Source organism: Gymnoscopelus braueri (assembly GCF_963280865.1).
Source record: "Gymnoscopelus braueri genome assembly, chromosome: 17".
NCBI classification, from domain to species: Eukaryota; Metazoa; Chordata; class Actinopteri; order Myctophiformes; family Myctophidae; genus Gymnoscopelus; species Gymnoscopelus braueri.
In genome coordinates this window covers 41,686,684-41,699,934 of record NC_137617.1, presented here as the reverse complement: position 1 = coordinate 41,699,934, position 13,251 = coordinate 41,686,684, and the positions used below count along the sequence as shown (strand labels likewise).

At 40.9% G+C, this 13,251-nt stretch overlaps 1 protein-coding gene across 5 annotated transcripts in view; it reads left to right on the top strand.

Annotated features, from left to right (window-relative positions):
* The window catches only part of rnf157 (ring finger protein 157), a 45,806-nt gene that overhangs the window by 980 nt on the left and 31,575 nt on the right, over positions 1-13,251 (top strand). For all 5 annotated transcript variants that reach the window (XM_080455356.1, XM_080455357.1, XM_080455355.1 and 2 more), the window contains exons 2-8: positions 7,151-7,269; positions 11,054-11,142; positions 11,680-11,865; positions 12,007-12,124; positions 12,530-12,596; positions 12,711-12,754; positions 12,905-12,952. In XM_080455356.1, the coding sequence (XP_080311482.1) occupies positions 7,151-7,269; positions 11,054-11,142; positions 11,680-11,865; positions 12,007-12,124; positions 12,530-12,596; positions 12,711-12,754; positions 12,905-12,952 (671 nt within the window). The remainder of the gene's footprint in view (positions 1-7,150; positions 7,270-11,053; positions 11,143-11,679; positions 11,866-12,006; positions 12,125-12,529; positions 12,597-12,710; positions 12,755-12,904; positions 12,953-13,251) is intronic.

The window sequence follows — 13,251 nt, the reverse complement described above, 5'->3', positions numbered from 1 at the left end:
AATACATAGATGATGTCAGTTTTGATCATTCAGACCAGTGGTTTTCAACCTTTTTCGCGTCAAGGACCCTCAAATTGACACATATTAGCCCACGGACCCCCATTTGAAAAGATATGCCAGGGACTCAACCATTCTGATTTCTTGGGGGTCCCAGTCTACACTGTATCATCATCATCATTAGTGTTCATTTAACTCTGAGAGTGTACAAATGGAACCAAATGGACCCGTTCCATTTGTACACTCTCAGAGTTACAGACACATGAGGGTCCATTTGGTTCCTAACTATTAATTTGGCTGGGGACTCCCTGGAACCCCCTCAAGGACCACTGGTGGTCCCCGGACCACTGGTTGAGAACCACTGATCCAGACTATCATATCATTTCTTTTATCGATTTTGACATTTGCAGATACGAAAGTAAAAGTCAGACTCGATACAAATACATCTATGATGGTCAGTCTTGATCCAAGGATAAGAAAATATGTCTTTTAAATCACTGGTTCTCAATGTCGGGTCCATGCAGGGAACCACCAGGAGTCCAAATACATGGACCCTTATTATAGGGTCTCACTCTCGACTCTGAGAGAGTGTATACTACATAAATAAACACGAGAACACAGGATTTGTACTGTGTAAATTGGGAGTCCCAGTGATACATGTATACAAAGACAGCAATAAGAATGTTATCAAATCAGGCCAGGGTCTATGTGGCCTAAAAATCTAAATGCATATCAAACTGGGAGCTCCTTGAAATGAAATGGGGAGACAATCACTGGCTTAAAATGAATTAAACTTAAACATCATCATCATCATCATTATCATTGTCATAGTGACATCATCATCATGATGACAAGACATTGTCTGGTGGTGTCCGACTCAGAGGAGTAGAGCCACCTACCTGTGGACAGAGAGAGAGGGGGGGGGGGGCTCCACACTGGAACTGACATAGTGTAAAAAATCCTCATTGTTTATTTTAGCTCAGAGTGTACAAATGGGACCAAATGGACCCATAAGACATTGGTTCTCAAAGTGGTGTCCACTTGGGGGGGTACCAGGGCCCCCCCAGCAAAATATGTTAATACAGCATGACAATTCTAACCACTTCATGATCCATGTTTTATACGTTGGCTATTCAAAAATAGAGACGAGCTAGTATCTGCTATTTTTGGACATTTAAAAGACGTTTTGGAAAATGTTGAATAATTTTGAATATACATGTACATATCAATTATGCACCAAATACATATCAATTTAGGGGTCATTCTTGACATGAAAAAGTTTGAGGGGCACGGCCATAAGGCTCATTTGTTTGTTCACTCAACACTAAGGACTTTGACTGCACAGCCATTTTGGGGGTGGGCGGGCTCCTTAATGTCGAACCCCAGTGAAAGGGTAGTTCAGATTTATTTAAGTTGATTGTCACCAGTGGTTTTCAAAGTGGGGCCCGAGAACCCCCAGGCCAGGGGTCCTTCAGGGGGTTTCCAGGAAAACGAGGAACAGTTAACACTCGAAGCCCTATTTAGTTTTTTCGGCTATTCGAACTGTACTGCAAGCTCGCGATGCATTGTGAGCTTGTAGATCTGTTGCAAAATCTTGACAAATCTTCCCTTATGGAGTAGACTAGGTACAAACAGGTTGATGGACTCTATAGGGCTGAAACTATAATTTCTTAGCGATTACTCTATCGATTAAATTATCGATGAATCAAATAGACCAGATGCTATGGATAATTTTACACAATAAACGAATGTGTCCAGAACATTAGCTGTGTCTAGTTTGTCAACCTGTGGATATTTAGATCAAAATAATATATTTCTAATAGTCAATAACAATGTTATAAGTGTTCTGTTCTTCTAGAAATAAGGTTAATGAATTATATTGCACTAATGTGATGCTGCTCGCGTTACCTACCCGGAAATACAGTTTTGGTTGTGGTGATGTGATGATGATTTGGTATATAATAGTCGAGAAGCGTTTAAAATATATATAGTTTTTATATCAAGGAATCGAGTAACCACTTAGGTGCTATTTTATACTTTGTCACACAACTGTGGCGTGCAGAAATAGTGAAAATAGCAGATCTACAGATCGGCTATTGTCATTATTCGTGAAATTGTTTTTTGCATGCTCAAAATAGGGATCGATTATTTTACGAAATTATTGATGATTTATTGTAACCAATTAAAATCGATTAGTTTGTTTAACTGTTGCACCCCTAGAGGACTCCCCTGTGTCAAATAGCAATTAGGTTTGACTGGTAGCCTGTCATGACCAGTGTTTGCACCGTCGGTTGGCCCTATAACTGCTCTGTCAGCACAGCCATCAATCTGTTTTATGTTTCTTCGAAGAGTGAGTGTGTGTCTGAGATGGGATGGGATGCGTCCTTAATGGACCTTTTCGCGGATGGGTAAATGCAGCTGAAGGTAATTTTGTGTAAAAAAAAATCAGTATATATCATCCTTATCATCAGAGATGATTCCTCTGTGGAAGTTCACCGTAGTTATTTTTATGTCTCAACCCGTTTAGTCCTGAAAAGTTTTCTGAAAAACCTCAAATATTTTATTCAAAAATTACAACAAATGTATGTTGCTATATACTGTACATAGCAACAAGAACCACAAAAGGAGTTCCCGTCCTGAAAGGTGTAGTTACAAATGGGGTTCCCGCCCAAAATGGGTTAAAGGAGTAGTTCACCCAAAACATTACTTATTTTCTATCAATTACACACCTCATGAAGCCTTGAATTCATGGAGATTTCGTTTTTATTTTTGCATTCCTGAGCCAATAATTCGATGATGGTGTGGCTAGTCAGTAGGAGACTCAATTGAGACTCCGCTGTTCAACTACTCCTTTAAAGGAGAAATCCGGACATTTTAAGTGTTATCTTTGATGTGTCGTTACTCACCTACCGACGTAAAAAGTGGCATTGTTTATTTCCAGAGATTCCCCTGTCGTCATATTTTCAACCCCCTCCGTTGTCATAATGGGAGCGCGTGGCATAGGGAAATTCGTCTATTATAACCGATGCAAAGTTATTTTTTTCTCTACTACTACTCATTGTGGAGTCTCATGATAGTCAAACATGCAGTGAAAGTTCCTGAGAGGCTACCGCTAATGACGAACGAGCTAACGCTAGTTGCTTGTTTCTCAACATGGCAACACCAAGTTGCCAGGTTCTGGGAGAGAAACAAGCAACTAGCGTTAGCTCGTTCATCAAATATGACGACAGGGGAATCTCTGGAAATAAACAATGCCACTTTTTACGTCGGTAGGTGAGTAACGACACATCAAAGATAACACTTAAAATGTCCGGATTTCTCCTTTAAGAACTGCATCAGGGATACGAGTGTGAGGCTACTTTTTAGGTCTGTGAAGAAATCTGTGAAATAGTGTTTGCTGCATACAATCATGCAGAGACCAGCCTTTCCAGGGTGGTGAGGTTGAGAACAGAACAGAACAGAACATTCTAATGTTGATTTCACAGTAGCTACTGGCTAGGCCTATAGACTGGTTATATGAAGGCTTACATGTAGAGTTTACAAGAGATGTGCTCATAATTTTTCAAGAAATAATTCATTCAGCACAAAAAAGCATACAAACGCGTAATTAATCAGCTAGCAAAGTCTGAGACCAAACCAACCGAGTAATCAACTCTTAAGCTATGTGGTGACAGCCTTAGTGTGCGGCTTGCTTTGATATATTAAAAAATTCATAACCAGTATCAAATGGCCATTAATGAAGAAAGATCCCCCACACTGCTCTTGCTCAGCAGCATCAAACCGAATCGTCGCCGAAACGTCGGTGTACTTTGAATACATTTCAATGCTGCTGAGCAAGAGTAGTACGTGTGCAGAATTTTTCTTCATTCAAAGTTCACAGTGAAACCATGTTTGATGAGGACGTTTCATTGCCCCCACCCCTCGTCTAGTCACGTCTCAGCTCACCTGACTCAGACCCTTAAAAGGCCTACCCCCCCCCCCCACAAAAAAACGATGTGTCAGCAATTTCCCCTTAAACCATGCAGTCAGCCAGTGGCACTCTGTAAGTCTGTACTGTATATGCTGTCAAAACTGTCATTTTACTTGACGATTTTAATTGCGATTAACGATTCATGCGTTGCTGTCGTTGAACATTGGAACATTATGAATAAAAATTACATTTCTGTTTGGCGTTTTCACAAAAGGTGCACAGGGCAGATGTGACACGTCACTTAAATAATTTAATAGCTTTATACTTTAAGAAAAAAAAACAAAAAAACATGGATAGTGGAAATGGCCAATATACAAGCTCAAAACACGTTTTGAGCTTGTAGACATTTTTTGTTTGTTTTTTTATAACCACAAATTGCAAAGGGCATATATGACGTATAACTTAAAATTATTTACATATTTAATCATTTTATACATGTAAAAATAGCAGAAGTAGCTGATCTACAAACTTACAACGCGTCACTTTGTGACGCATTGTAAGCTTGTAGATCTGCTATTTCTGCTTTTTTTTTAATATTTGAAAATGTGTGAAATTCTTTCAACATGGAAACGATTATGATGATTATGCAAAAAGGCTATTATTTCATAATTGTGACAGCCCTATACATGCAGTCTGTGGACAGAGCAGCACATACTGTCATCATAGCAATGTGTTCAGCTCATTGCCCTGTTTGGACCGGTGACATAACACCATGCTCTAAAAACACAGTCATGCCCTTTAACGCTCACATCCTGAAGGAGACATGAAGGAAGAGTAATGAAGAAGAAGGGTAGAGCTCTGGTCCATGAGCTAGAACAGATGGTTCTCAACCTTTTCAGACTGCGATCTACAAGCTCACAACGACTTTGCACTGCGTTGTGATCTTGCAGATCTGCTATTTTCACTATAGTCCGGGTCCCGGGAAAACGTCTAATTTGTCCTTTTTGGGTCTCGAGCTAAAAAGTTTGGGAACCACTGAGCTAGAAGAAGGGTTTGCACACTGTAACAATGGTGAGTCTCAAGTTCAAAACCCAAGGTGCCTGTCTGTGACCAGGCGAACAAAAAACAACAAAAGGAGCCAAAATATCAACCTTTTCTTCTTCTGGTGGCTATGGGCTACGTTCCAATGCATTGACCCTAATAGCTTCCACCTTGCCTTCACACCACCGGACTCTTTCTTTTCCCGGTGTTTCGCCCAGGTCGACATGGTTTTGAGGTTAGAGTTAAGGTTAGGGTTAGGCATTGTCTTTGTGAGGTTAGGGTTAAGGTTAGGATTAGGCATAGTCTTTGTGAGGTTAGGTTTAAGGTTAGGATTAGGCATAGTCTTTGTGAGGTTAGGGTTAAGGTTAGGATTAGGCATAGTTTCTGTGAGGTTAGGGTTAGGCATAGTGTTTGTGAGGTTAGGGTTAGGGTTAGCTTTAGGCATAGTTTAAAGGTCAGGCTTCAGGCGCCACCTGGGCGACACACCAAAGGAAGAGGAAGTTCCTTCACACCCCACCGGTGACCATCAGTGTTACACAAATCTCCCCTCTGATCAAATGAATCAAAATAAATGAATAAATACAAGGTCAGTTAGAAAAAGCGTGTTAGTTTGATAACAACCTCTCCTACACGTTAAAATCCTGATTGTCAACTTTAACCGAGAGAGTAGAAATGGAACAGATTTGGTACAAATGGTGCAAAATGTGGTTCCATTTGGCACTATAGCTGCTGTTGTCACCCGAGGTGGAAGGAAGGAAGGAGAGGTGGTAGGATGGGAAGGACAGGGCTGACTGGTATTAAAAGTGTTGGCCCTTAAAGGCCGTATTGTGGTGGTGAACCTGATCTGCCAGCCCTTGGTTCCTGTCCCTGAGTCCCTGGGATCTGGTGACACACAGAGCCAGGGCTCAACTCACCTGTCACACCAGCTGTAAGTAATAATAAGGTGGCGAAAGAAGGGAGCCCAGTCATTGAGCTAGTGTCTGCGTGTGTCTATGTACAGTATGTATGTACATATATTTATTTACTCTAGTCTATGTACACACCTATGCACTTATGTAATGTATATGTATGTGTATGTGTGTGTGCCCCCTATATCATCAGTGTTGTTTTGACGGATGCATTATTTGACACAATCTGAATCAGAGTGATGACCCTGCCTGGGTAATATATGGTTGAAGTTATTCCCTTGTTCACTGGCCCATTATTATAGTCTCAGGATAACGGCCAACACTGTGATTACACCCAGAACTTCTAGTTTTATTTAGTCCTGTTGTCCTCAACGCCTTGGTCTCTTCGGTTGAACAAGCACGCAGTCCTTCACGTCACTAACAATCCGAACCGGTCGTCAGTTAGTACTTGGACAAAAGGAAATGCTTTGTTTCAGCTTATGTGGGTGGGGGTTGTGCCTTAGAACAATACAAAGTGTCTGCTGTAACGATTCAATGATATAGATCAAAGGTTTAAAACGGTATAACAAGACAAGATTGAGGAACAAAATAGGATAACACAAAAAGATTGATTGATTTGTTTACTTGGACATTATGTTAAAAGAGAGAAATTACAAGTCAATGTAATGCAATGCAATGCAATCGCTGAAATAACACGTCAAGGATAAAAAGACACAATAGTGTCAAAGACTTATTCCATTGTGGTCCTCAGTCTAGTAGTACAGATAGACATAACAACAGAGCAGACATTGATCCCCAAGCCACTATAAAAACTATATAACTATATCAATCAATCATTCAATCAACTTTATTGTCACAACACAGTTACAGGTAAAAGTGAGGTGAAACTCTTGTTTATGCTGGCTTTCACGTTTGCAGTTCAATATAAACTTTAAAACTGAGACCTTATTCACAGCATAGATAAATGAATTAAACCGACAACCGTGCTAAACTGCAACACTATCTCGAAGCCATGATTTGACCTATTGTATTTACTTATTGTTATGACTACTAAATGCTCTTTATGGACAATGGTAGCATGTTCCAATTAAATGCTCCACTGTGTCTAAAGAAGCATTTACCCCATATTAGTTTTGAACTTTGTCAGTTTCCATTATGGTTCGCTCTATAGACAAAGGCAATGATTCATAGTTGCAGCAGCAGCGCTGTGTCTCAAGCTCATTGTGCAGCGTTTGCAGTGGTTTTTCAGATCTTTGTTATCTGAACAACACGTCTTGTTCTCCTCTGTTCACAGGAAGCTACTTCGCCAGCCATTTCATCATGGGGGGAGAGAAGTTTGATTCGACCCACCCAGAGGGCTACCTGTTTGGGGAGAACACAGACCTCAACTTCCTGGGCACCAGACCAGTAGCGGTAGGTATTCTCACCTGGACAGCTGTCGGGGAGGACTAATGTGTTATTCAAATATTTACACAGAGGAGGTTCTGATTTAGTCACGTCATGTACCGTAGCAGATAAATTAATCAAACAAAAAATGGCGTTAACCACTTGGGGTCTGCATTTGGTCCCCTCCTTTTTGCCCTCTACACCAAAGCTCCTCACCGACAATTGCCGTATGGAATTTAAACTGATTCCAAAGAGGTTTGCAGCTGTATTATGAGTGTTACATAATTTCTGTTGGTCTCGTAGCAGATGGCACAGTAGAGCCATAATAACCCCCCCAGCTAGTGCTACAGTGGTAGCTTCTCTCCAGTGATGGAATGAGTACTCTGATTTAGTAGCAATACCACATTAAAATACTCTTGTTACAAGTACAAGGCCTGCATTTCCTGCCAATGCCGAGAATCAATGTCAACATTGCTGTCATGGTCGATAACCGATATTTACCGATGTCGAATATCTGTATGAAAACAAGTTCAAATGTTGTCCTTTCTGAAAAAGGCATATAAACACTGAATTTGAAAAAGCAATGCCTCTTTATTCCAAGACTAGGGATGCACCGATATTGAAATATTGGCCCATATCCCAACATAAACAACTTGAATGTAGTAATTTTTATTTCAAAATGTTCCAAATTGTTCACCCCTTTGATTGGGTGCTCCTTTGAGTTGTCTGACAGAACTAGCTCTGCAGGCTTCGCATCATAAAATAAAATATCGGCTAAAACTGATTTATTATTTTGATATCGGTTCGATGCCGATATTGCATTTTAAGGCCAACATGACCGAATAATTTCGTACAAAAAGTATTGGCATTAAAATATACTTAAAGTACCAAAGTCAAAGTACTAAAATGTGTCCAAATCTTTCGAAGATAGCAGATCTACAAGCTCTGCTATTTTCGGGTATAAAATAGGGCTTAATTAGTAAATGTATGTTTTGTAATAATAATCTAAATCTACAAAGTAAATAATTGTAGTGGAGTAAAAAGTTAGGGATGGTCTAATTTATTGGATTCTTTCTTTCAGAAATTGCTGGCTGTAGCAAAGGGATGCACCAAATTATTATTTGTTCATTTACTCAAGGACAGTTAGAGTTCAATGCTTTCGATTCATTAAAAAAAAAATCTTTCCAGTTTTTTTCCTCTTTTATTTTTTTTTCGCTTATTGAGTGTGGGGTGTGAGGTGTGTCGGGGGATGTGATAGTGTGCGTGCGTGTGTGTGTGTGTGTGTAGTGTAGATGCAGTCATACTAAGTACAGAGGCTGGTAATAACATGGATTTAAGCCAACAGCTTACCATTCCTGTAACACACAGAATCACTCTCAACCTAGAGGGCTGAGGAGGGGGAGGGGAGGAGAGGAGAAGAGAGCACGGACAGACAGACAGACAGACAGACAGACAGACAGACAGACAGACAGACAGAAAACCAAGTAGAAATCAGGCATAACTCCAACCATAACCCCTGGCCTGAACCTAAACGTTTATTGTCTAATCCTACCCCTGACCCCAACCAAAAACACAAAATGTAAGTGAAAGTGGTTAAGTGTGTCTGTGGGTTTGATAAACGTTGACCTGATGAAAATTATTAACAAGAGCTTTGACGGTCATTGACTAAATAATAACTAGATTGGATCAATTGGTTCTCTTTTTTTTCATCTCCTGAAAAGTAAGGGTTTCCACCCGACATATGAAACAATTTAAAATGTGTGAACCTGGACTGAAGTGTCTCCAGTGTACCTGGGCTGGGTGAGGCTTGGATGTATTGGTTCACAGCTTTACAAGAGCCACACTGTTTGACCCCAGCACTGCTAATGAATGCTGTGTGTGTGTGTGTGTGTGTGTGTGTGTGTGTGTGTGTGTGTGTGTGTGTGTGTGTGTGTGTGTGTGTGTGTGTGTGTGTGTGTGTGTGTGTGTGTGTGTGTGTGTTACCCAGGCAAAACTCCTGCGACGCCCACATGTTTAATGTACTGAATACTGTTCCAATCACTGGTCCATTCATACACACACACCTACCGTGGGGCCAAAATTCCTGTGTGCCCGCTCCTCCCAGCTCAGATGGGGGGGGGGGGGGGGTATCTTTTAACCACATCCTCCTCCCAGGCAGGGAGTAAGTAAAGTAAATGTACCTCAAAATTGTACCTATGGTACTTTCTACCACTGGGTAGTGGTGTGGAGGTACGCATCGTAACCACATCCTCTTCTTCGGGCGGTGTCCTCCTCGCTGCGTTCAAAATCCCAAAACTCAGTGGTAGAGGAAGAAGTGCTTTGATTCTTTTTTTTGTGTTCAGAACCCAAAACCAGCCGGTCTCCCCTTTCACACGGTCAGCAATAGACCTTTTTTTCAAAATGCAGCACAAAGAGCAGCTGGGAACACCACCCTATGGGTTCGAAGGTCGTCGTGCGGTCGCACTGAACTTCGTCAGGTACCTGACGAAGGTCAGTGCGAACAAAACGTTGTATTCTCATTCAATATTTTTGGCTGTAAGGTCATGCAGGTCCTTGATATATAAAAATGTTTGAGGACCACAGATTTAAGCAATATGACCTGCTGTATTGCCCTTTAACATGGCTGTGATTCTGTCCTATAAGCACGAGGCTGCAGGCCGAGCCGTAGGGCTGTCAAGATTACACATTTAAGTTGATGATTAATTGTCACTCAAAGAATTGCGATTAACGATTTAATTTTGTGTTTGTATTGAACTTTGGAACCAACCTTTTAGGCTTCGTAATAAAAAATTGCACACAGCAGATTTATATTACATATATAAAAAAAATAAAGCAGAAATAGCTGATCTACAAGCTCACAGCGCGTCACAAAGAGCTTGTAGATCTGCTATTTCTGCTTTTTTTTTACATTTGAAAATGTGTGAAAATCTTTCAACATGGAAACGATTATGACGATTATGCAAAGAAAATTGACGATTATGTAATAATTGTGACAGGCCTACAGAGTCGCGGCAAAGATGATTTGCCCGTTTGACCCTGCTCTTTTATTTGTACACTCTGTGGTCCATATTATGCGCACAAGAAGCACCAGCAGACACAGACAGTGTGACTGAAGTGTCAGCCCCATTGGCACCAGAAAGGCCCTGGCCGAGCACTTTTTTAGATCCATGCTCAGCACTCGTCAGCAACGGTCTGATACACTGATGTGTTAATGAACCCGGGCCAAGGCCACAGTGTGCAGACCGGCACTTTCTCTGTGGCCAGGAGAGTTCTTTTTTGGGCTTTGTATGCCTTTTATTGATAGTGTAAGTCAGGGGTATTCAACAGGGGGTCCGGGACCACTAGGGGGTCCTCAGAGTTACTACAGGGTGGCCGACAAATCTTTGTGTGATTAGATTTTTTTTTTTTACATTAACCACTTGAACCCTAGCATCCCTTTTCTGAGGAAAACTTTAGCCAAAAATAGCAGATCTACAAGTTCACAACGCCTCGCACTGCGAGGTGTTGTGAACTTGTAGATTGGCTATTTTTGGCAAAGAGGTATAGGAGTAGAGGGAAAAAAGAGCAGAACAAGTAAAACATTTATTTTAATCTGAAACACAATTTTATACAATATAGAGGGTTTCCCTGCTTATCTCTCTCTCAGCTAGGGGGTCCTCCTTGGCCCGAAAACGTTGAAGACTCCTGGCTTGTGTCTATTGTATGTTGATTAAAATGGCCATTTTTTCCTTCAGACAAACAGTAAAGTACTATATATATGTTCTATAATCATATAACATATCTGACCCTGTGCCATTGTTTGCCTTTACAGTTCCCGTATGCGGCCCCACCCCCCCACGAACCAGTGAAGACGCTACGAAGCCTTATAAACATCCGTAAGGACACGCTACGGCTCGTACGGTACGTACCACTAACTCTCCATAGGGCTGGGCTGATATCAAATCAAGTATCACTTGTAGAACGTCTATTTTCGAAACGTTCCGAAAAATCTTGAAAAATCCTGGAAAATTCTGAAAGATTTTGAATAATTCTTCACAAGTCTTCTTTTACAATTTACAATTTAGGCATTTAGCTGACGCTCTTAATCCAGAGCGATTTACAGTAAGCAAGGTAAACACTCTCTCTATTCAAATTCAATTCAAGGGGCTGTATTGACATCAGAAAACATACGATTACTTTGCCAAAGCAAAAGTTCAACAAAACAATCAAAACAAAATAATGTATGTACAATTAAAAGAAAATGAAGAAATGTTAGCTGTGTTACATTGCAACTTAGAAAAAACTATCTTATACAAAACCATAAGAATTGTGCGTTTTCAGTCAGTAATAGTTATACATACACATGGGATAGGTGAGCTTGGGATACACTTTTGAAACTCTCTCTCTCTCTCTCTCTGTCTCTCTCTGTCTCTCTCTGCTGCTCCCTCGCTCCTGCAGGGTCAGTGAGGACCTGAAGTTACCGGTTGATGGTGATGGTGATGATGGTGAGGAGGAGGAGGAGGAGGAGGTGGAAGCAAAGACCAGGGCTTGCTACAACATCGAGTTCACCTTCGACGCGGACACACAGGTGGCCATCACCATTTACTACCAGGCCACCGAAGAGTTCCACAACGGCGTGCCAATGTAAGTGTGTGTGTGTGTGTGTGTGTATATACAGTACATAGGGCATAATTTGATACAAAATTAATGTTATTAAATGATACATTTTCAATTACCGTATCATTTTTTTAATGATTGGATTGACTGTTTTCCCCCTCCATGCAGTTACCATCCCCAGGACAGCTCGCTGCAGTCAGAGACGGTGCACTTCAAGAGAGGAGTGTGCCAGCAGTTCTGTCTGAGCTCACACTCTGTCAACCTGAGCGAGTGGGCCGATGACGAGGTAGGAGGACCAGAAACCATCTCCATATTTCAACTTTTTATGTTTGTTTTTTTTACTTGCCACCGTTCATTGCACAAGAGTGTTACAAAAGTGACAAAAAATAGCCAATCTACATGCTCAACGCGTCGAGCTTTTAGATTGGCTATTTTTTTAATAATAATTATAAAGTAATGACTTTGAACATACAAGGTTTCTACCCGATTTTCAGGATATGAAATCAAAAGTAGCAGATCTACAAGCTCTTTGCGCCGTGTTTCGAGCTTGTAGATCTGCTACTTTTGTGTGACACTGTAGCATGATGATCAAGTAGGGCATTGATTTACGGGACACACACACACACAAAAAGATAAAATATGGACATAAGAAGTTTCTGTCTACTATAGTGATTGTGATTGTTCCTTGTAGCTACTGTTCGACATGGACAAGGAGGTGTTCCCCATGGTGGTGCAGGCTGTGGTCGATGAGGGAGAGGGTGAGTTACTTTCATAAGACCTTTCTGTTTGACTCAAGGTCAAGGCAAAATGACAAATCTTTTATACAAGGCTGTACCCAATGTGTCCTTACCTTGACCTCTCTCTCTCCTCAGACCATATGGGACACTCTCATGTGCTGCTGGCTACATTTGAGAAGGTACGGAACACGCTAACTTCAATAAGCAACTGCAAATGTGTAAATGTACTGGGAATTTGTCAATTGACTGAAATCATTTAAAATACTAACGTGTGTGTGTGTGTGTGTGTGTGTGTGTGTGTGTGTGTGTGCGTGTGTTGTTTTTGACAGCATATGGACGGGAGCTACTGTGTGAAACCTCTGAAGCAAAAACAAGTGGTAACTATAATTACACCTGTCACGTTCTCAAACGACCCCATTTTATCTGGGAAATATTTTGGCGGCCCCACACTTTATTTACACGCAATTTCAACGTGGAAATAAAGAACATCAAAATAAAAGCAGAGATTGTTGACCTTGAATTGGAATATTTATTAGAAAATGAAATTATAGCACTATCTTATCAAGGAAATGCAATATTATCAACAAAAACAAAAAGTCAGTGCCGAAAATCCGGCTTCACAAAGGTACGTCGACGCGAAGGGGACAAGCTTTGTCAGCACAGCATTACTCAACTC